Source organism: Falco naumanni, chromosome 9, assembly GCF_017639655.2.
Source record: "Falco naumanni isolate bFalNau1 chromosome 9, bFalNau1.pat, whole genome shotgun sequence".
Lineage (NCBI taxonomy): Eukaryota > Metazoa > Chordata > Aves > Falconiformes > Falconidae > Falco > Falco naumanni.
In genome coordinates, this window is record NC_054062.1 from 30,725,458 (window position 1) to 30,747,812 (window position 22,355).

A 22,355-nucleotide genomic window follows, 5' to 3' on the forward strand; every position below is an offset into this window, starting at 1 on the left:
GCTGGTACAGGGAAGATGCTACCTTGGTCTCTGGGCCTCCTACTACTCATCTCTAGTGGCTTTGATAAATACTTGAAACAAACCTGAAGACTTTACTCCCAGTCTCTCAACATCTATCAGCTTCCCAAAAAGCAGGTAAACATAAAGCTATAGTCTTTGCTAAGTGGTGGCAATACTAACTCATGAATTCAATTTCTACATAGACAGTAGTTCCAACTGGTTCCTCCATAAGGCAAAACAGACAAATCAGATAATGTCATTCAGCTTTTCAGCTTTGTTTACACATAATATATACTGACCTTGAAGTTGGGAGAGAAATATCTGTTGGCTTTGTCTTTATTTGCTTTGTCTAGATCGTTTTTTGTTAATGTAAGGATTAAATATTCCTTATCATTATCTGAGCGCTCTGTACTGAAAATACCATCAAGTTCCTGATCTGCAACTAGACTTCCATTTTCTACTTTGTCTGAATTTTCATCCAGTCCTATGAAGAATGTATTTACCCAAAAGTGAAACATTTTGTCCTGGGGGAGGAAGAACAGAAAGAACAACATTGCTTTAGTATTCACTAGTGACACATCAATTAGACTAATATCATCATCTGGTCAAAAACAAATTGGTCATATCAGACAAAACTTGTTTGGACAACAGTACATCATGGGTTACATTGCATGAAAGACGTTTTCACCAATTTGCCTAGATAACACGCAAAAATCTACATTAATCAAACTCGATTGTAACCAATTACGCTTTTCGAAGCCACTCCTTATAAAATGTTGGTTTTAGAACATATCTATCATGCCTACAAAAAAAAAAGCAAATGACAATAACTTAAACAAATGTTAGATTTGTAATCCCAAGGTATAAAGGTACTTTTTTTTGCTCATACCTTGCTAAGCAGTAGCCAAACCCAACAGACAATGTGGGTGAACCAGCTTAGGTGAGTAATATTTATCAACAGAGAACATCCTCTCCCGTAGCTTCCTGCATTAATGGAACACTTTATTTTTATACAGAAATAGCTGTAATGGCCAAAACCACCCTACAAATACAGGACTCCTATCATAATGGACTCATTACTGCTTTATGGAGATGGTTCTACCAGTCACATGTTTGCTGACCGGTACTAAGAAGTCAGACTTTGGAAGTGTCTGCTGTCCTTCTACTCAGCAGGAGGTTTTTAACGAGAAGATGGGGTACTGACAGTTTTAAATAAATTCAACTTAAGCAGAATTTGACAGATGACCAACAACAGCTGGAAAGGTATAAGTTAGATTATCCACTACAACACTGCATACCTGTACAAACAGGTAAAAATATAAACGTATCAATGATTTAAAAAATTCACTGGAGAACCAGCTGGTACCAGCCAGTATATTAGAGGCACATCATTAAGACTAGCAGGGTCGTTGTGAGTGTTATTTCCATATGTGCTACCAAACAAGCAACAACGTTTTGCTCTTGGCTAGACAATCCCCAAATATGGTATGCCCATCAAGTTCACCTCTAAACCCTCAGCTAAATGGCCCTGTAGAATGCACTGAATGCTCATTTTAATTCTCCATCACTTGCCATACTTTCATCAGTCAAGCGCTGATGTTTCCAAAAATCAACTACCATTAGCAGGTTGGTCCCGATTAGCACATTAAGCACTTCATCTGAAACTAAGCCACATGTACTTCCTCTTTACAAATGAAACCACCTATTTTGCTGTGATTTGAGTTTTCAGGCAAAAGATCCAAAATGGAAACAGCCAATCTTCCCACAACAGTCAGTACAAAGGCATTTCTATTAAAGCTGCAGGGGTGACAAAGCTAGCACATACCAGCATCTAACACTCACTGATATGATACAGGACCAGAAGACAAACCAGCTCCTCCTGAGCTAGTTTACATTACTTTGGAATTAGAACTCCCTGGTAAACCAATTTCTTACTTGAAAATCCAGGTCCTGCCCCATCCTCCTAGCTATTCATCTCTGCTGGTAAGTGGCAGGGGGAATCAGAGGTGGAACAGAAGTGGGTCTAGTGGGCATCGTATGAGCATGCCTTCCTGCTGAAGGCAATCGGGCACCAGCAAATTTTCCTGGGCCCATGAGAAGGGGGCAGGGAAGAGCTGGAGTACTGCTTAATTTCTTTAATTCTTCTTCCTCGCAGATTAGTAAAAACATGTAAGAACACAAGTACTGGGAATTCGGAAGTGCTTGATGAAACAACGTCAACCTGCCTTCTCTATGTAAGGTCAGTACACCAATTTTCTACACTGTAGGTGAAGCATACAGAAACACCTCCAACTTGTGTGAATTTCTGTAAGCACCTAAGAGACCCCCAACCTGTAAGGAAGTGCAATAGCAAAGACAAAAGATAAATAATTCAGTCAGAAACACTTCTGGTATTAAAAGATCATCCACTTCAATACATGCCTCCCCAGTACCTTTGGGAATCAGGTTAACCTATCAAATTAACATACATAATTACAGTTGTCTTGGGAGACTAATAGATGTTTGCCACTGCCACCAAGTCCCTTCAAGCCATCACAACTATGAAGAAACCTTGTTGGAGCATGTCCACATAAGGCAGCAGTCAGTAGGTTCTTGCCCGGCCCAAACTGCTCACACACTTAGCACCCTCTTCTCCACTAACACTGCCTCATAAACAGTCTTAAAAATGCCCACCCCAGGATCTGGTATTAGAGGATGAACAACCTGGGCAAGAGGATTTATTCCTTCTGTACTGCTCCAATGAGTCATCACCCTGCCTGCTGATGTCCCATGAAGAAAGTGGCAGCAGGTAAAATCCACATGAAGACATCTTCACAGTAACCTGGTCCAGGTTCCTCCTACGCCCAGATGATGCCTCCCTCAAAAGATACATAGTCCTCCAAGGAGACGAGATAGCTACTCCTGCCTAACCAAAAGACCAGTTCAGGTGAAAACAGAAACAACTAATAGCATCAGCTTTCCAGCTACAGAACAGGAAGGATCTGGAGTCCAGCTGCCATCTGCGATAAACAGCAGGAAAAGGCAAGTCTGGCCTGATATTACCAGCATCTAACAGCTCCATATACAGGGAGATATACCACCTGCAGCCTCACCACTGGTGAGGACACCATCCTTCCAGTGAGGATTTAGAGAAAGTGCATTAACACCCCATGACCACAGCTAAGGGAGATCCCACCTCTAGTAGCTGTGGTGATGGTACTACTATGTTTCATCCTTCCTCAGGACCACAATGCAGAAGCAGCAATGCACTTTGGTGCTGGTCCTCACTGCCACCCCTGGCACCTCCAGTGAGGCCAGCAGAGGAGAGGACAAAGCTCATGAACATGCTGCAGCAGATGGATGGAAAATGGCTTATACCAACAGTGCTGAAGCAGCTTTGCAGGAAAGCAGTGCCAAAGCAAACAAGGCCACTGGATGTAAACAATGCCAACAGAAGCAGAAGGCATGGCCTTGTCATGCCTCACCTTAAACTTCATCAAGTGGCACAGAACCAAGGAGTACCAAGAAGAACTTGGCACTTAAGGGCCTGCCTGAACAATAAACTGCAGAGACTCAGCTTTACTGATAAGAGTCTGGAGAAGACAAGACGGATTACAAACTCCTCAGTAGACATCTTTTAATCTGTTTTCCCTGGGATAAATCTGTAGAGGTCTTCAGGGACTCAAGCTAAACAATACAGCTTGGCTAAGCTGGTCATTTATCCTTTTATCTTCCTCCAGCTTTTTAAAGCATCGAGTTATTTTCCTTCCTTTCCCACTACACTAATTAGCTTAAATTAAGTTCATGGGTACTGGAACATGGCATGGCCACTCAAATTGAGGGAAGACTTGGTCAAGTTTTTTGGAATACATTTTTAAGGCTGGTAATTGTGTCACTGCTTTCACTGACAAACAAAACTCATTATTCAAAGTCAGGATTCAGCCAGCTTCAGCTAAAGCATCAGGCTCCAAAATCTTTCATGGGAGACAACAAAGAAAGTTGATATAATATGGGCCAAAGATAGGAACTTTAAACATCAAGGCATGAACTGAACTTGTACTTTATAGAACAAATCAGAATACCACACCAAGTGCTCAAAGGAACACAATTTAACAAATAGGCTTCTGAAAACAAGTATTAGCTAGAGGCTTTTTTGAATGTGTTTTGCTTCACTTCCACTTACATCACAGGCATCTGCCTTAAAAAACCTGCAGATGTGTTTCTTTCCATTACCAAATCATATAATAAAATCTACAGTGCAGTATCGGACATGTGAGACAGAAGCGGATTTAATCACACTATTTTGACATACAATGCTTATCCCTACCCTGTACAGTTTTTCAGTTCTCTGACAGAAAAATACACCTCACTCTAGAGCTGATACCTGCCTCTAACTGCAGACTGAGATCCAAATCCAAGATCATTTAAGCCATCAGCTAGGAGTTCCCATATCCTCCTGAGAGTTTAATTTTGCAGAAATATCTACAGGCACTTATAATCACTTTGCAACACCAGCTAGGAAGTTTGGAGATGCTATCCATCAATCAGAAAATGAAAATCATGTTTCGACCTGTTCCATGCTGGCCTCACAGCCTTCCCATAGTCATGGGATGGAATTTCTTGTACCATTTTCAGATCAACAGTTCAAGTCTTCTGACATTTCCATTCTTCAGCGTTTGCTAAACAGCAATCACCCGAAGTCCTCTTGAGCTGTGTAGCAGAACTTCTCATCTATACAGACTCAAGAGACAAAATGTCATACCCAAAAGCTCAAACAATGCTGTCAGCCATGCCTACATTAAAGTTTGGGTATAAAACAGCAGGGCTACTTACAAAAACCCCCACACCATTTCCCTCTCATCTATACTGGGAGGACTCTTGAAAAAAGGCTCCTTTACCCCCAGGCTCTTCAGGCAGGAAGATTACGAGATCCATATTATTTTTAAACACTCTCATGGAGCCAAGTGATATAAGGACACTCAAATACTTTAAGATTATCATGTCAACATCAATAACTGGAAGAAAAATGCTTCACACAGATACATGGAAGCAAACCTGGAGAGACTACAGCAGCAGTCTGAGATGGAAGAACAGCCAAGCTGCAAGTCAGAGAAACAAAATTAATGCTCAAAACCCACCCCACCCCCCAAATTACTAACTTCTATCCAGTTATTCAGAAATTCATATATAAGTACTCTGGAGCCTCAAGCCATTCTGTTCTCATATGGGCATGTACTTCATTCTTGTAAGGAAGTAGCTACATCATACTGAAGAAATGGTCCAAGAATAAAGTAAACAAACATTATTAAGCAAGAAAAGACCAAGAGTTATGGACTTCCTAACTGATGCCAGATGGCACAGATTATGGAAGAGCTGAAACAGGGTAACTTTTTCAAAGCAGTCACTCTCTTACCAACATCTCACCAGTACAAATAATCCTTTGGCCGAGGTTAGCTCTTGCTGGCCACTGAATTTGCTTCAATTAAGTTTTGCCATTAAAAAAACAGGACACTGACTACTACTTCAAATTCCACATTAAGCACCTAGTGTTGCAGTGTCAACAAAGTCACATAGTCATTCAAGTTTGCTTTCTTTCACGCACAATACTTTTAACCAAGACAACCTTGATCAAATTGAAAAGAACCCTCCATACTAGAGAGCTCTGCAGATAATGCTACTGTTCTTCAGAGGATTAAGAAACATGAAAGCAAGTACAGGTGAGTAAGACTGGAGCACTTCAGCTGAGATCAGTGGTATCAAACACCAAACCAGGCGCAGCAGGAGGACACAGAGATGAGACATAGCCATCCTCCAGCCTGAGGCCCAGAATGGATCAAGACTTACACTTTTAACGTTATTAGATTTTTGATTAGGTTAAAATGCAGACTGGCAGATATGTGATGCCTTTAAGTACATGCAAGAAAACTTGTTAGGGGTCTACCTATAAATCTGCTAATAGAAAACCTTGGAAGAGCAAGAACCAGTGTCAGGCAACAGACCTGTAATTCCAGCTTTCATAAACATGCATGAATAAAACAGAACCTCTGAAAGATAACATCCTGCTACTCCTAATTATGCTGTTCTTCATTAATTAGGTGATCATCTCCGAAATGTGATAAGTCTCCACAGTGGAAGGCCCTCTCTTTTGGGGTTTTGAGTAAAAACTACATAAAGTCACTTTATCTAGAAAAGGAACAAGCACAGATGTAAAACATTTTGTCTTGTTTTCAGCTGGGATGGAGTTAATTATCTTCTTAGGAGCTAGTACAGTGCTGTGTTTTGGCTTTGATGTGAGACTTTTCCATTTCTCAGGCCTTGTCAGCAAAAACGGTGGAGGGGCGCAAGGAACTGGTAGGGGACACAGCCAAGGCAGCCAACACAAACTAGCCAAAGAGGTGTTCCATACCATGGGACATCACGCCTGGTACATATACCTGGGGGGTTGGCCAGGGTGTGCAGATCGTTGCTCAGGGACTGGCTGGGCATCCGTCAGTGGGTGGTGAGCAGTTGCATTGTTCACCACATGTTTCTTTCTTCCTTTCCCTCTGGATTTTATTCTTTCCCACCCTCTCTTCACTATAACTTACTGTCATCATTGTTATTGTTCTTTCATTTTTATTATATTTCAATTATTAAATTGTTCTTACATCAACCCTCGAGTTTTACATTCCTTTCCAATTCTCCTCTCCATCCCTCTGGGTGAGGGGGGAGTGAATGAGTGGCTGCATGGTAGTTAGTTACCAGCTAGGGTTAAATCACGACACACTTGTACAGAAAAGTATGTTCAACCTTGTGCCAAGGTAGGTTTTCTGCCACAGATATTCACCTTTGCCCTATTTCCATCTTAACCCACTTTATACAAAAAATGTCAGAAGGACCATGTGGAAGGATCTCCTCTAGTGCCAAAGCGTATGTCAGAGACGCAGCATTTCACTAATTCTCTATATGAAGACCTCATCAGCAGTTTCATAGAACAGATTAACATGCCTACACCCAATACTACCCACAGACCCAGTCCAATATGCTCTCAATTTGTGTCTGCATTTACAGTAGAGCTAACAGAGGTGGTCTTCATAGAAGTAACACTATAAACCTACTTTCTTTTGGCCTCCATTCTTACACAAGGGTGATGACAATTAGACACCACATTCAACAGATCTTTCAGGCAGATTATCAAGGTAGTTTCTTTACAAAAGACTTCCTTCTGGTGAAGGGAGAGTTACTATCTCTCAGAAAAGCTTGCCGATGTGAAAAGAGCTTTCACCATCTCAGCATTTCTCGGCCCTAACAGTCTCAAAACATTCAGAAAAGGAGCACCTCTGCACTATCTGTAATACACAGGACCTGAATAGTTAGGGTACTTGATAAGAACAGACAAAAAAAAAAAATCAACCAGCTACTCAGAAACTACAGAAATTCTTAAGAAATGAAATCATGACTGATATAACACTCTGAAATGAAACTACAGCATAGTAACACGTTTGCTGCATTCTGCAGACAGTTACACGCACTCTTGAAGACTGAATTTAGACTATAGAAATTTTATTTGGTAACGAGGAGCTCTAGCTTATACTGTCACTGGACCTCAGTGCTCTCTATAGAGATAAAATGAATACAGCGGTTCATTCCTGATGCTACAGGGTCAAGATCCAGCATCTGAGCTGCACTCACATTTCAAGGGCTTACTCAGGAAGGGGCAGTACAGCACAATGCTTCCTACAAAGTCCTTTCGCAACCATGTGTTACTGTGTTATGGTAAAGAAACAACAAAATCACAGTTAAGACAGGACACAGGCCAGATAAAACCCAAACATCTGAGACAAGGTCCTGTTTTGTTTCATCTCCTCCCTGCATCCCTCACGTCTAGCCCACAGTACTTATCTGGGTACTCCTTTAAAAGTTCATTCTCAAAACTGGCTCCAGTGAATTGCAGTTTTATACATCAATAATTTTAATTTTGACTTAAAGTAGAATTTCTACTTATAAAACGCTGTGTTTTACAGTTCTCCATATTGCATACAGCCACGCTGACAAACTAAAACACCTCTTTAAAAAGGCAGAAGAAGGAAATAATCCCATTAAGAAACTGCTTAAAAACTTTTGCAGTCATCAGCACATAAACAACACAACATTTCCAGCTAGTGATATGACACCATTAAACTAGTTAACAATACCCTGTAACTGAACAAGCCCACAAAATAGTGTGCATATGTATTTACACACACCTAGTAGGTACAGCCTGTGTGCGCAGTTACAAGAGACTTAATCACTTACGTTTGTCTCCCAATCCACTCAAGTATTTTCTTATTTTTATGCTTTGCCTGTACACAGAATTTGCTCAATTAATGTTCTTTAGTTTTTTAAAAACCGTTAAATAATGAACAACTACTCATAAATAATTTCAAGTAGTAAGTACAGAGGTAGCCTTTAATCAACGTGGTCTCATCCTCATCTTTCACTTTGGTAGATGCAAGCTAGTTTCACAAGCACCAGAATTAACAGAGCCCAGTGATGAGGCATCAGTCTTTAAAAACTCACTGACTTTGGTGTCAAAATAAGTTCTAGATTCATTTTTTCTACATTTGAGACACTGATAAAATTTTCAGTTGAGTGAACTCTCTGAACATCTAATGTCAAGGCATTACAGCTGGGAACTGAGAGATGGCTGAATAGCTTGCAGAGATACTTCTACAAAGTGTGTAGGAACTCAATTATCTCAGAAATTCAACCATATTTGACAGATGGGTAGAAATCAGCCAACAGCACACAGGCAGGATCTTCTGTGCTTGTTCAAACCTTAGGAAAATTTAGTGAAGAAAACAGCTGGAGTTAACTTGCTCAGTATGCAAATCTATTTTTAGAATGAGAATATTTCTTCCTCAATTAGATTACTCACTACTACCCAAAAGACTGCAATACATATCCAGTATAATTTTTATCCAACCTTTGTACTTAATCTCACCAACTCTCAAAATATCCAGCTTTCATTCTGTGGTAGATTCTCTCCTTGGGAAAACTGGACATCAAAGAATTAAGTACTGTGATTACCCATCACTGAAGAATAACCAACATCCCAGCCCTGCATTAGGATTGGCTTGACAACTTTTTCCAGAAAAGCAAGAAAACCAACCTTTTTCAACATCTTGTTCTGTTTGTGGAAAAATTCCACTTTGATATCACCGCATACCGGCAAAGGTTGAGGGAATTCAAAGTACATATACTTGTCTTCACGTCTTGAGGGTCCTGAAGGGGAGGTGAATATCTTTACCTTTAGCTGGTACACCACAAACTGAGGATCTGAGGACACAAACAGAGCATCACTTCGTAAGAAATGCCTTAAAGTGTTAAAAAGCACAATATTAGTATCAAAATCACAATCATGAGCTACAATACTTTGTAAGTTAATAAATATCTATTAACAGTTAAGCACTGCAGAACATCCAACTTTGCTAGATGTTACTGGAAACAACGTAACAGATTTCTGTCCTTTGTAGCAATACTCTCAAGCAACCACAGGGTTCTTAGAAACTTGTAGTTTCTTTTTAATATAGTAAGAAACAACTACATCAAGTGACAACTTCTTGACTTTTCCTTGCATATTGCCTCTCATCGCCAAATTGTATGGATGTAACTGAAGTGGTTTATTCTCTCGTGTTGTATTTGAATTGCAGAATGGGCAGTCATGTCAGCACAAACTGATTTCTACTCTTACACAAACAGAACTGTTATACAAACAAAACCAAGGACAAAATCTAACACTAACACACAAACCAACCACTACTGACAACTATATAGACACAGACCGTAAGTCTGTACTGTAAATCACCATCACCAAGAAAGTGCCAGTCGTGTCATACCTTTCCAAGTTAAATCTGCAGGGGTAACAGCTGAAATTATAAGTTTTTTTGGTGCAGCCTAAGCAGATTTTCTTGGAAATTGCCAGACACCAGCATGAAAGCCAGAAATACTAAATACAACTTAAACGAATAAGATTTTCTGCATTTGCTCCAGACTTCTCTGTTAGTATCAGATGCAGGCTGCTCTCTAGACCAATACACATCGAACCATACCCTGCTGTAGAATGCATAGCCACCCTGAAACCACCCCTGCAGAGCTGTGGAAGTTCCTACCAAGCATATCCACACTATCTTGCTGAATGACCTAGCTATAAAACTGCTACTTATCTCCCTAAAATCCTAAGAGCCATGAAATCCTGTCATCCCTTTGTTTGCCCAAGAGGCACAACTCTACTTGTCAGTGACTTTAAAACAGAAGGAAGATACAAGGAAGTCAGTTTAAAATTTATCATGTGTTGGTAAAATGACTACAATTGTAGTAGATAACACGACTAAAGTAGTAACACAGACCATCGGTTTCACATTCTGAAATATCACTGAAAACTCCAGAGACTTAAAATATTACAGTACACAAAGATGCTGAAGTTGATAACCAAGATAGTTACTCAGGTGCTTATCAAATCTTTTGTTTATCCCAGTATCCTACTATGAAAATGGCATGCTGATAGCCTGGTGCGGACAAACAAGTTAATGCTCACATAAGTAATTCATACTTGCAGCTTGATTTCACAAGTATAGTGCAGTATACCCCAAACATTAAAGAAGTTAGTAATTATATTAATTGCTGAAATCTGTAACCTCCACCCTAGAGGCAGAGGTTTTTTGGCAGAGGCTCCGCCTTTCCTCCTCCTCCTGTAAATACAGCTAGCCTAACAAGTTGCTTGATTGTTTTTCATGTGCATTACATGTTCAGGTACTGTTTTACAATATTAATAGTGCAATTTTAATCAAAGCCACAGGAGGCAATGCAATTAATTACACATTGCAGTAATGCCCATAGCAAAACCATTATAGACTTTTTCCACTAACAAAAAATGAACACACAACACTAGGCAGTTACTGCCCTGTAATGCAGCCCACAGAAGGACAGAAGTGAATTTCTATTTATACCTCAAAGTTTCAAGGAATCTGCTGTTCCTTACTAACACAATGTGTATCAAACCAGATTATTTGCTTACAGGTGTACTAATACTTTATAAGCCTCCATATAAAGAAAACTTCCAGAATTAGTTAGGTATTTACCCAGTTGAACTGATTTATTTTTTAAACATCATGGGAAGAATGATGTTGCTGCATTTGAAGCCAACACACCATTAAGCAAGTGTTTTTCAGCAATTCATGTTTCCCAGAAGTTGCTACATAAAAAAAAAAAGGCTTTTTTATGAAATAAGGAGCAAAACCCCAAATACATATATGGCATCACTTATCTTCAAACCAGTTTAATGCTTTCCAGTTTAAAACTGTGGTGAAACAACTATGAGTCCTTCACAGACCTCAACTTAATACACCTGGGAGGGTGCCAGCAATAGACCATGCTAACCCAGCAGATTTTGGAACATGAAGTGTTTAAGTATCATCTTCTCTATCAAGATGTGCAGCTTTTCATGTAATGTAACAGAATGGTAGCTGTCACATAACCAAACCAAGTTCAGAGGCTGATGTGTTTCCTTACAAGAGCTAACAGAGGTTAAAGGGGTCGCTGAGTACTTACTGCAAGTTCCGCTGCTGAACATGGGAATTGTTTCAAACATCATCTTGTGAAACAGCAGTGCCACTGGTCTGTAATCAAGGTGATTCTTTAACAGGTAGCTATAGTAGTACACATAGCGTCTCTGACTGGGAATTGTTACTCCCTAAACAGAGGGAAAACAAAACATCAAAAACCATCAAGACCATTTATTAGCATCACTAATACAGGTCCTGCCCATTACCTCAGAGTATAACTAAAAAGCAAAAAACCTATGAATGAAAAGGTAGCTGTAGCACCTGGAATAAACCATTGTGATTTAAGCTGAGTATACCTCTGCAGCAGCTACACTGGAGACGGGCAGACAAAGTAAAGCATATAAGCAGGCAGTATCTAGAAAGCAGGCGAGTGATGCGCTTCTCTCTACACTGCACAGAAACCCATCCATGTGGGTATTCAATACAGTAACTCATGCCAACCCTCAACAACTTCTTCATTATGGACTATTCTGGGCACCTTAGGGACAAGCAAAGACATAATCCACCTCCAAACCAAAGGACTGCCTCTGCACACATTCTCCTTTTCTCTAGACACATGTCCACATCTCTTGCACTTGTCCTGCAGAGCATTTAAAAGGAAGCTGTTTGCACACATTATCCAACACCAAGCAATTAATTACCAACCAGTACCCAGCACAGAAGCAGGACACTGGTTTTCCAGTTACTTTAGTATGTATCTCCAAACATCCATCTCAAGCAATGAGGCAAAAAAATGCAGATTTTTTCCATATCTTAAAGACAAACACCTCAAACACACTGAGGTTCATTTAAAAAACTGTTTCATGCCACTGTCTTTTTTTTTTTCGGGGGGGGGCGGCGCATCAGATGTTAAGCAGGAGGCACCTTGAACATACTCTAATTTTTAAGCACCAATACAGGAATTACATTTCAACAGCAGTTTAAGTCAAATGATTCTAATCCTGTTTGTCAGTATCATTGTACTCAAGACCGACACTACCTTCTACTAAAAAAATGCCCTTCTGAAACGTTTTCACAAAAACAAAAGTAGAAAGTTTCATTAATATAGGCTCAATAGCCCAGGCTGTTAAATGAAGCATTTCTCAGTTGAATTATAACCGAAGTAAACACTTGCTTTGAACAAAGAACACTTTTATTACTGATTTTAAATCAACTTAAATTTCAAGGAAGGAAACAGTTTTAAAGCTCTTATGGCTAATATTTCCAAGCAAAAGTGATAGAAATGAGAAATAATTTCATTTCCTAGAAAACACATTACACAGCTTATAACAACCCATAGTACTTGCAACACATCAGTAAGTAAGCTTCCATATTAAAACTAAATGGGACATTGCAATAAACTGGAGATAAACAAAAGGTTTTCATGTAAGAATCTATGATCATTTTGGTCACAAAACCTACAGCACAGCATTGCTATAAACAGTTTTAATACCTGCTTCACCTTAAAACAGCTATAAGCTGAAAGTGCCAGAGTAGTTTTAATTTAGTAAGCACCTGTTCTGCACACATGAAAATATTCACTTTCTGCAATTATTTTTTAAAAAAATTGTTGGTAATTATGTCTCCCTAACACTTCAGTTGTTTCTAAATTACACAAAAGACTTTCCCCTACAGCACTTTTACAATGACTTTCTTAAGTAACCTTCTACAACGACCACGTTTTTTGTTTAGATGTCATCCCAATAGTTACCAGACCCACTTCTTAAGCTGGCTTTAAAGTTTGCCTTCCTGGGATCTGAGCGTCACGACTGAGAAAAACACAGCTTCAGAGCAAACCATCAGTAATTTGCCAATGCTGCCAATCTGAAGAAAACTATGCAGGTAAGGAAAAAAAAAAAATCCTTCTCTGCTCATAGCTTCTTCATGCCATAAAGCATGCGCCCTACAGGACAGCCAGAGCTTTGACAAGAATGAAGGGAAGACAGTCCCTTTTGTGGCTATATAAAGTGATAGTCAATCTCAAAGCAAAACCAGTTCTCAGCCAGGAGGGCAGTTTTATCCCCTCCAGCCAGAGATTTTTTTCTCCCTGGAGACATAGCCTTTACCCTGAGATCCTAAGAACCAGCCACACTGAAACAGAACAGAAAGTTCTCAATTTTCCAAAGGTCTGATTTCAAAGCACAACATTTTCATAACAAGCCAATATTCCAAGAGGTAAAATCAACCCTCACTTACTTTTACTCAAGAAGAGTAAAGAAAAGGGAAGTAGTTTAAGTATTTTCTCCTCAAGTACCTTACAGTTCCCATCTATCCCCACCATCATTTTTTAAATGGACGATAACTTCTCTAGTCCCTATCCCAGAGTTTTACAGGGTACTGCGGAGCTGTGTAGAGATCACCAAAGATATCAGGTGCTGCTCCTGGTTCTCCTCAATGTAGCACAGGCAGGATTATGAAGAACAAGCATTTTTGGAAGCAATATTCCCACATTCACTTTAATAACATGCCCTACTGTGAGAGTAATGTTGAAGCTGCAGGCTCAGACTAGGCTTAGGGCATCAGGTTTAGCTGAGGTTGCCACCCGAGTATGTCGAACAAACGGGCATCACAACTGATCAGCTCTGACACATCAGACACTAGATATCAACCCTGCTCAGCGTCATTCTGAGACTTCCTCGCACAAAATAATTGGTTTCTATTTCCTGTTCAGTTACACCACTATTAGGAGCTGTTCCTAAAAATACAATGGTATAACAGTCAAAAACCACTCCTGAATAGATCATTTCCAGCTCAGGCACTTGAATAGTTGTTCCCAGCTGATACCTATCTGTTGATTAGATTGGTTCCTTCCAAGTCTAATCATCACCATAAAACCCTTCACGGCAGAAGCAGGAATAAAGACCTCTCCAGCTACAGAAAGGTAAGTTGTCAGTCTTTTGTCATCGCAACAGTATTTCAGTGTCCATCTTAAGGAAAAAACAGGTGCTAAGCTAAACATTTCAAACAGTGGCAGCAGCAGCTTTTTTAGAAGACTTTTTTGGGGCTCTACTTCTCCCCTACCTCAGTAAACAAGCTGGACAATTACAGTTCCTTATCCAACTTCAGCAAACAGTTGGTCTCCCTTGGTTCAAAGAGAAAACAGAAATCAGTCCTGTTCTACTGCCACTGTGGTGACTGATAGACACAACTGTTTAGCCAATACTTTCTAATCTTTATCATTCCTTCCTTCTGAAAAAGTCATCCCATCACATCCGTCCCCATCCCCCACCCACCCCCCGCTATGATGAGTTACAGAAGTCAAAAGAAGGCAGCTTGGTGGCAGGGGGGAGACAACAACCAACCAAAACCCAACAGGTTTTGGTCATAGACAGACTTGTAGGCTCAGTTGTGCTGTGTCTTATTCCCCACTACCTTTCCCAGGACAACAGTACACTCACAGAGTATCTAGCAACTGTCAGCTGCAACTACAACTCTCACTTAATGTTGCAAAGGCCTCCACAAAGCTTCTTCCAGCAGGCACTTGGGAAAGGCTTGCTACAGAAGTACTTGAGGTTGTTCTCTTGACCAATTAGTCATACTTCCTCTTGCAATCAGACTCACACTTCCTGCCCGCACGGACTAAGCCCTCTCAAGAATCAGTTTGCTATGCATATTCATGGCAACAACAATTTTAGCTACACTATTCTGAGCAGCTATACACAAAATGCACACCTTGTGCTTGCTTTAAATGAAGAAAATATGGTACCTAATTAAAGCCAATTTTCCTTCATCATACACGTGTTGGTCCAGCAACAACAACAAAAAAAAGGCACTTTCCTGTCCCTAGGTGCAAACAGCTCTTTTGATGCCTCATTTACTTTGAGTTCAGGAAGTCAGTTATATAAAGGTTTGGTGAAGTGTCAAATCAGAGAGCAGCACTTGACATGTAAGACTGAAATACAGACCACAAGGGAAGAAAACGATCCTAGAACTTGCATTGACATACCTGTCTATAAACACTACTTTAAGGATTATGCGAATCACATGCTGCCCACTGTCCACATAAAGATAACCATGCTCAAGTGGAGCTGGGGTGTGTGTGTGTATGTGGAAATCAACTCTTCCAGCAAAGACATGAAAACCAAAACAAAGTTGCTGGTTACAGACAATATTTACAGTGAAGCTAAACAAGGCTCTCACTATTCCTGTTTACTAAGCTCTCCCTTAACTCAAACATGCCAGAGTACCACTGGGGTACTGATGAACACCTAACTGACCTTACCCTCAACACACTAACATGCAGAACTACTACCCTTTTTTTACAAAAGGGAAACAGCTACAACATGCTTCACCACAGATTTGTTAAGTTTTGTAGTTTTCATGGTATTTTATCCAGCTCCTTAGATAATCTTTATCAGTAGAAGTAATCTACACTGTTTATTCATCACACAGCTCATTCCTATTCACTATCATTCACTCTTACCAAAAGCCACAACTTTTTGATGGGAAACCCCGACAATGTCTCCATTCTAGTACTACACCACAACTACCTTCTCAGTAGTACATGCAATAACAGCTCTGTCTTGTAAAAGAGAGCAAACTAAATAGTTATTTGCTCCTTCCAATGAATGAACAGCCAAATTCTAAAATTCTGTATGTGACACTTGGCTCTCACAAGCCCTCAAACATGAAGCTCTGCTTACTATAGGTCTACACACTGTGAAATTAACACTTTATGCAAATATTACAGGGATACAGAGGAGTCTGTACTTGAGTAGGTTGAAACTGCCCTGCTGGGATGATCCACTGGGCTGCTCTTCCACCATACACAAGGAAATGACGGAAGATGAGCAGGAAAGCTTGCTGAAGTGACCCTGTAAGTCACACATTATAATTGGAGAGGCTTTCAAGTAAGGAGGTTCAATGCCCATTAACGAGGCATAACCATGCCAGAAAGGTTCAACATACAGTTACTACTAAGTCTGTCTGTACCACTAACAAGGTCTTAACAGAAAGCTCTTGTAGCCATGACCATTTATCTGAAATGAGATCCTCCCATTTCTCCTCAGGAGAAGTAGAAGAAACTCAATGGCAGCCCCTCATGAAGCAGGCTCTGAGGTAGCCAATGTCTGGGCTTAACTACCCTTTTATTGAAAAGGGGCATCCAAAAACAGACTCTTCCAGTAGGGATATTCAACTGTAATATGCACTATAATGACTACATATCTCCAAACACCACCACAGAAGTTAAGAGAACCTGAGGAGATGAACAACTCATCCATTCAGGCAAAACAAACTGGAATAATCCTCTTATTTGGGCTGAAAATGCTGAATGAGAAAGTTCACTCATCAACCGCCCATTTGATGAGACACACAGCAGAATGTTATTTAAAAAGCTATTTAAAATAAACTGTCCAGATCTTCTTGAACAGGACACGAAAAAACCAGACTGTTTTAGTGTTGCAACTAACTGCTACTGCTGCTTAGGTAAGCTTTTTCATTGATAACAGCTGCACTGATCCAATAATGTTAAAGCTAAATCAAATCAGATATCACAACTGATGGGAATTATTTCTTAAAGGGCTTGACTATTCAAATTGAACTTGAGCAGGAAAAGCATAAGTATACAGGTAGAACAGAAAAGAGCTCACCTTCTTGTCTCTGGTCCTTACTTCCCCATAGAAATCTAGGGCTTCTTGAGCCTTTAAAAACTTGCCTCGATGCAACAAATATGCACATATCATTACACCAGTTCGTCCCTTTCCAGCTTTACAGTGGATTGCTGCAACATGATTGTCATCTTCACTTAGCCATTGGTCAAGATCTTCACAAAAAGGTTTGATAAGCTCTAGCTGTGGTGGGTTATGGTCTTCAAAAGGGTACTGTGCAACTGCAATGAGAAGTAGTCATTTATCAAAATCTCAAAAGAAAATTACAGCAAGCTCAACTAGACAGATCAACTTTGTGGCACGCATGCAAACAATTAACTTTCTAAATACACCCCCCTGTCTTACATATAGATACATAATTTTTTTATTCCAATATTATTCAGCAATGTACTGCATATTATATGCATTGCAGGCACTTCTCTAGTAATACATAAGCAAACATCCTGCTACATGAAGAGAATTTCACCGCACTATTGAGTTGCACAGACTCCACCATCTTACAAGATGAATTTTCTAGAACTTAAGAGGGCTTTAGCACAAAATAGAACCTTGTGAAAACCCATTACTCCAGCAATAATTAGACTACCTGCTGAGAGAAAACAGGGCCAGACCTCAGTCACTGATCAGACAACAGGAATTTTGTTGGAAAATTCTGGGCACATTTGGGTCTATGGTAGGGATAAACTCTCAGAATTTGCTCAAAACAAATTTTCTGGGTTTTTGTTTTTGAAACAAAAGCCTGCAATTTCCCTATTAAAAAATGGTAATTGAAAAAGAAATCTCATGTAAGGCACTTGCAATACTTCAGGGTTTTAAAGTCAAACCACTGAACAAAGTTGCCCCTTTTCTTATACAGATATATATATGCAGACAAACACTTTTTTTCCATCTAGAGATGGAAAGAATTTCAAGCAAGCATGCAGGAAATGAAAGAAAACTCAAAAGAGCAAAAAATAAGCAGTAAGCAGAGACAAGCACTCAACCCCAAACCTCTAACACCTCAGATAAGATGACAGACAATGCCACGCTAACTGGCAGAATTACATAAGGCTGTATTAATTTCATCAAGAGAACAGCACTTTATGAAGTGCGCCTCAATTCTCGATCAACAGACTTGGGATCTTATAAATACAACCCTGGTTCACTTAAAAATTCCCAGCTAGAAACACCATTTCCTTTTCTGGTCTAAAAATGAATACATTTCATTTTTTGGCTAGTGTTTGTACTCATTTCATAAGTACTACTCTCATCACACATGCAAAACTCCTTTTGATGAATCCCCAAGGACTTAAAGAGCAGAAGTGAGGGATGAAGTTATGGAACTGCTAAATTGTGCAGCACAAATCCAAAGCCTTTCGGCAGGATCCACAAGGACAGTTTATTCACTCACAGTACAGACTGCCCACTTAATCTCCCAGAAGACCAAATAGGGAAACCTGATAAAAGTGAATAGAAGCAGCAAAGGCTAACGAACATGAGCACACACTAATAAATTCTTCCACATGGAAGATCCAAACACTCCCCAAATGATCATTTTATGTGAACTTACAGAGATGTCACTTTTTGCAGCAGATGTAAATGGAAGGATAAGTTTATGTAGAAACCCCTAAGAAGCTGTTAGGAGATGCCACAAGTTTGTCCATACAACTCTGAGTCTATCTTAACTATATCCAGTAAAGTTCCAGTGAAAAGGAGAGACAAAGTAGTCCTGAAAGAACAGCCTGAAAAATCCCAGCTAGAAACAGCATGTTGAAGATGCTCTCCAAGATCTGGGACCAAAGGCAAACCTTGCAGTATTTTCTTCAAAGATAGAATGAGGAGCAGATTAAATGGGTGCCCTGCGATGGTGCAGAGGGATTATGAATCAGAAAGCAACCTCAGGAAACATAAAGCTGCGCAATCTTGAATGGGTCCTTGAGAGGGTGTAGATCCTCCATGGATTTTTGGTTCCTAACACTGGAGCACACAGTATGGAGAACAGTTCTGATTACTCTCTCCAAGCTCCTAGACATTGCAAGAAAAATCCCATAGCACATAAAGGAGAAAAAAAACCCAAACAAAAACCAAAGAGGAAAGCCTGTGGCAAAGCAGAAGACAATTTCCAGCATCGAAGTACTTCAGAAACTGCAAAAACCCCAGATAGAAAGCTAGCATGCAAAGATGAAGAGCTTTCAACATTTGATTTTGAATTTGATGCAAGAGCATTCAAGTTGAATAATGAACTACTATGGTGTTTCATGCTAAGTGTACAAATTAGAAGTTCCCTCTGAAATTAATTCACTTCAGAAGATTTTCAGAGTAGAAATGTTGCTCGTCTGCAAAGGGATGTTTGGAGTCACCGATCTGGTTATCTAAGGTAAATAATTCAGGAATGAAAAGAAAAAAATGCAACATGTAGCTCCCTGTAACAGTCGTCTTCTGCAGAAGAGCTATGAAAGGTGCTGTCACAAACAACATTTTGGGCTGGGATTGACAGTTAAGGGATCTGAGCATCCCCGAAATAAAAAGCATAAATTAAAGCAAGCACATGTTCTGGACATATTAGAAACACGTCCCTTTTCATTTATGTCTTTTCTCCTCTTACCCCAAGTATTGCTCAAGCAGATCTTAAAATACTTTTTTTCTGGCTTGTATGTATTGAGTGAGGTTTCAGGACACTGTCATTCAACATCGTAAGAGCAAATCAGAAGCGAAGATGACTTCAACATGACAATTTCAGTCCTTCTATATTCAGACATTAAAGCAGCCAATTACATTTTGGTCACGTTCTAAACAACCCCTTTACAACTAGAAGGATGGTTTAAAACAACAATAAAAAAAAGAAGTTGAGCCCTTGCCATGATGTAGTATTAGCCAGTAAGGCTGAGATTTATTATCTCCTGCAATTGTGCACACACAAGTATTGCTCATCTACCCAATCATTCTGAAGTACTGCATGAAGAGGAACTACAAGCTTTACTACCATGCACAGAGATGTTCCTCTGCACAAAGAATAAAGGTAAATCCATATTTATTTATTACCTGGGGAGTTATTACTGACAAAACAGGCACATCAGTTTCTACCCACCAAGGCTCTGATCAAAAGGAGCCCCTAAAAGTTTCCCTGCTGGTTCTGTTAGTGTCTAAGAACCAACTCATCTCAAGAGGCATCACATAGGAATTAAATCTTTTATTTCCTTTTTTTAAACCAAGGGAAGTTTTGTTCCAGATCTTCAAAAAGCTAGTTTATATGAATAGTGACAGTGGCTTAAGCGTTCTCCATTTTTATTTTAAGTGATGCTTCTGCATAAAAATCAGTCTTCCTTACACTTCACATCTAAATTTTACAGAAAGTTTGCAAACTGAATTGAACAGAAACTTCTATATAACCCATTCTGCAAAAACTTGCAACCGTAGACTTGATTGCCTCATTAGATCTTGATCTAGTTAACTGTGACGAACGTACTTTTTTGAAAGCATCAAGAATATAGCAAGTTTCTTCAATGACTCAAAGCAACCTGACATCATTCCTTGTGCCCAAATCCCCTACATTACTATTCACCAGCTCCTCCTTGTACCTTCATTCAGAAACACTGAAGTTTAAAGAGGAGAACACATACTAGACAGTAAAAACGTACCTCTGCAGTTAAATTTGGCGGTGTCATAATGTCTTTCAGCACATCTAAAAAAGAAAAATATATAAGAGTTCAAGACAAGTCTGAGACACTCCCAACATCTGTCACACCTTGGAACATACAAATCAACATATGGGAAAATCATACATACCCATCATCTTTATGATTTAAAACTACAGCTACAAGTTACATCCAGAAAAACTGTCTTCTTGCAAACGTATGAAGTTGCTCACTAAAATATCAGTTATTTTACTGAAAAACTGCCGCATGGTAATTGTAGTCCATCAGTATGTTTTTAGGCAGTGAGAGTCTCAGTGTATCACATTACTTGTGTGAATGCATCCATTATTACTTTTTAATACTGTGTTAACAACTCTAGCCACATGAGCAGCTTTATGATCCCACACAAACACGTGAAGAGTATACAGCTATGACATTCATCCAACTCACTTGGAACTCAAAACACATGTCAAGACACCTCAACAACAACATGGGTACTAAGGACGATGGGGATCACACAAGGACATTTCAAGGACCCTTAGACAGTGCAACCCAAGCAAGCGTTCTTCGTCCAATTACAGGACCACAAGACCACCACAGGCAACTGGAAGCACCACCAAGTATTACAATGCAGATCACTTGTATCAAGCAGATATTGTGATACTTCTCTTCAGCTTGGCATTTGTTCTTGAAATTTGGTGAACTCTGGAAAAAAAAACCCACCAAAATGCCAATCACCTAGTTTTCCCCTCACAGACCCTGGAAAATAGCACATTTCTGAAGACTCTGGAGCTGCATCTATGTCTATCTCACCACTCTAAGAGACCCACTCTAGCTAGCCAGTAGCACAGCAAACCACACTGAATTAGTCTCGGAGGATGACTTGCCTAGAGACAAACATCAGCGACCAGATATAAACAATCCAATCAGTAGGGCTCTAATACAGCCAAAGTGGCATGCTCCAAGGAAACAAGCTAGACCAGATATTGGGGGTAAGGGGAAAGAAGGCAAGAAGTGGATGCCCTCCATAATTTTCCTTGGAGTTGCTCTCTGCAGGTAAAATGATGCACCCCTACATAATAGAAGCAAAAATGCAGTTCAGAAATGAAAACAAGAACAATCTTGCCTCAGAACAACAGGACTCCAGGTTGAGACACAGTGATTGACAGTCATTTCAGTAGACAAAACACATGTAGATTTTCTGTTCTGATTATAACCTGTACTCTTGATAGGGTTCAAATACCAACACCAGTTTCAGGACTGGTATGAATTTCTATTTCTTTAATAGGCATGTTATGACTGCCGCCTTAGGAGCCACATGGAGCATACCTGACACTTTCAGACATGCAAACTTTGAGGCTCCTACTTGTATGACTGTTGCACATAACTAGAGCCTCACATGCTTCATTGAGCTTTGTTCACGAGACTTGTACACCAGGGACAGGCAGGTCTGCTGGGGTTGCACACGCACTCAGCACTTCCCTTTCTCTGAATTCCAGAGCCTTCTCAACTCTAGCCTCTGCCAGGGAAAAGTCTGGCAGTTTTCAGAGCTCTGATCACATTGCTGATAATTTCTCTAGGTCAGAAGTGAC

At 39.9% G+C, this 22,355-nt stretch overlaps 1 protein-coding gene across 1 annotated transcript in view; it reads right to left on the reverse strand.

The window, feature by feature from the left end:
• PTEN (phosphatase and tensin homolog) overlaps nt 1–22,355 on the reverse strand; it is a 33,545-nt gene that overhangs the window by 4,043 nt on the left and 7,147 nt on the right. The window contains exons 3-6 of the mRNA XM_040605413.1: nt 20,767–20,810; nt 11,548–11,689; nt 9,110–9,276; nt 300–524 (exon numbers count right to left, since the gene is read on the reverse strand). Of these exons, the coding sequence (XP_040461347.1) occupies nt 300–524; nt 9,110–9,276; nt 11,548–11,689; nt 20,767–20,793 (561 nt within the window). The 5' untranslated portion in view covers nt 20,794–20,810. The remainder of the gene's footprint in view (nt 1–299; nt 525–9,109; nt 9,277–11,547; nt 11,690–20,766; nt 20,811–22,355) is intronic.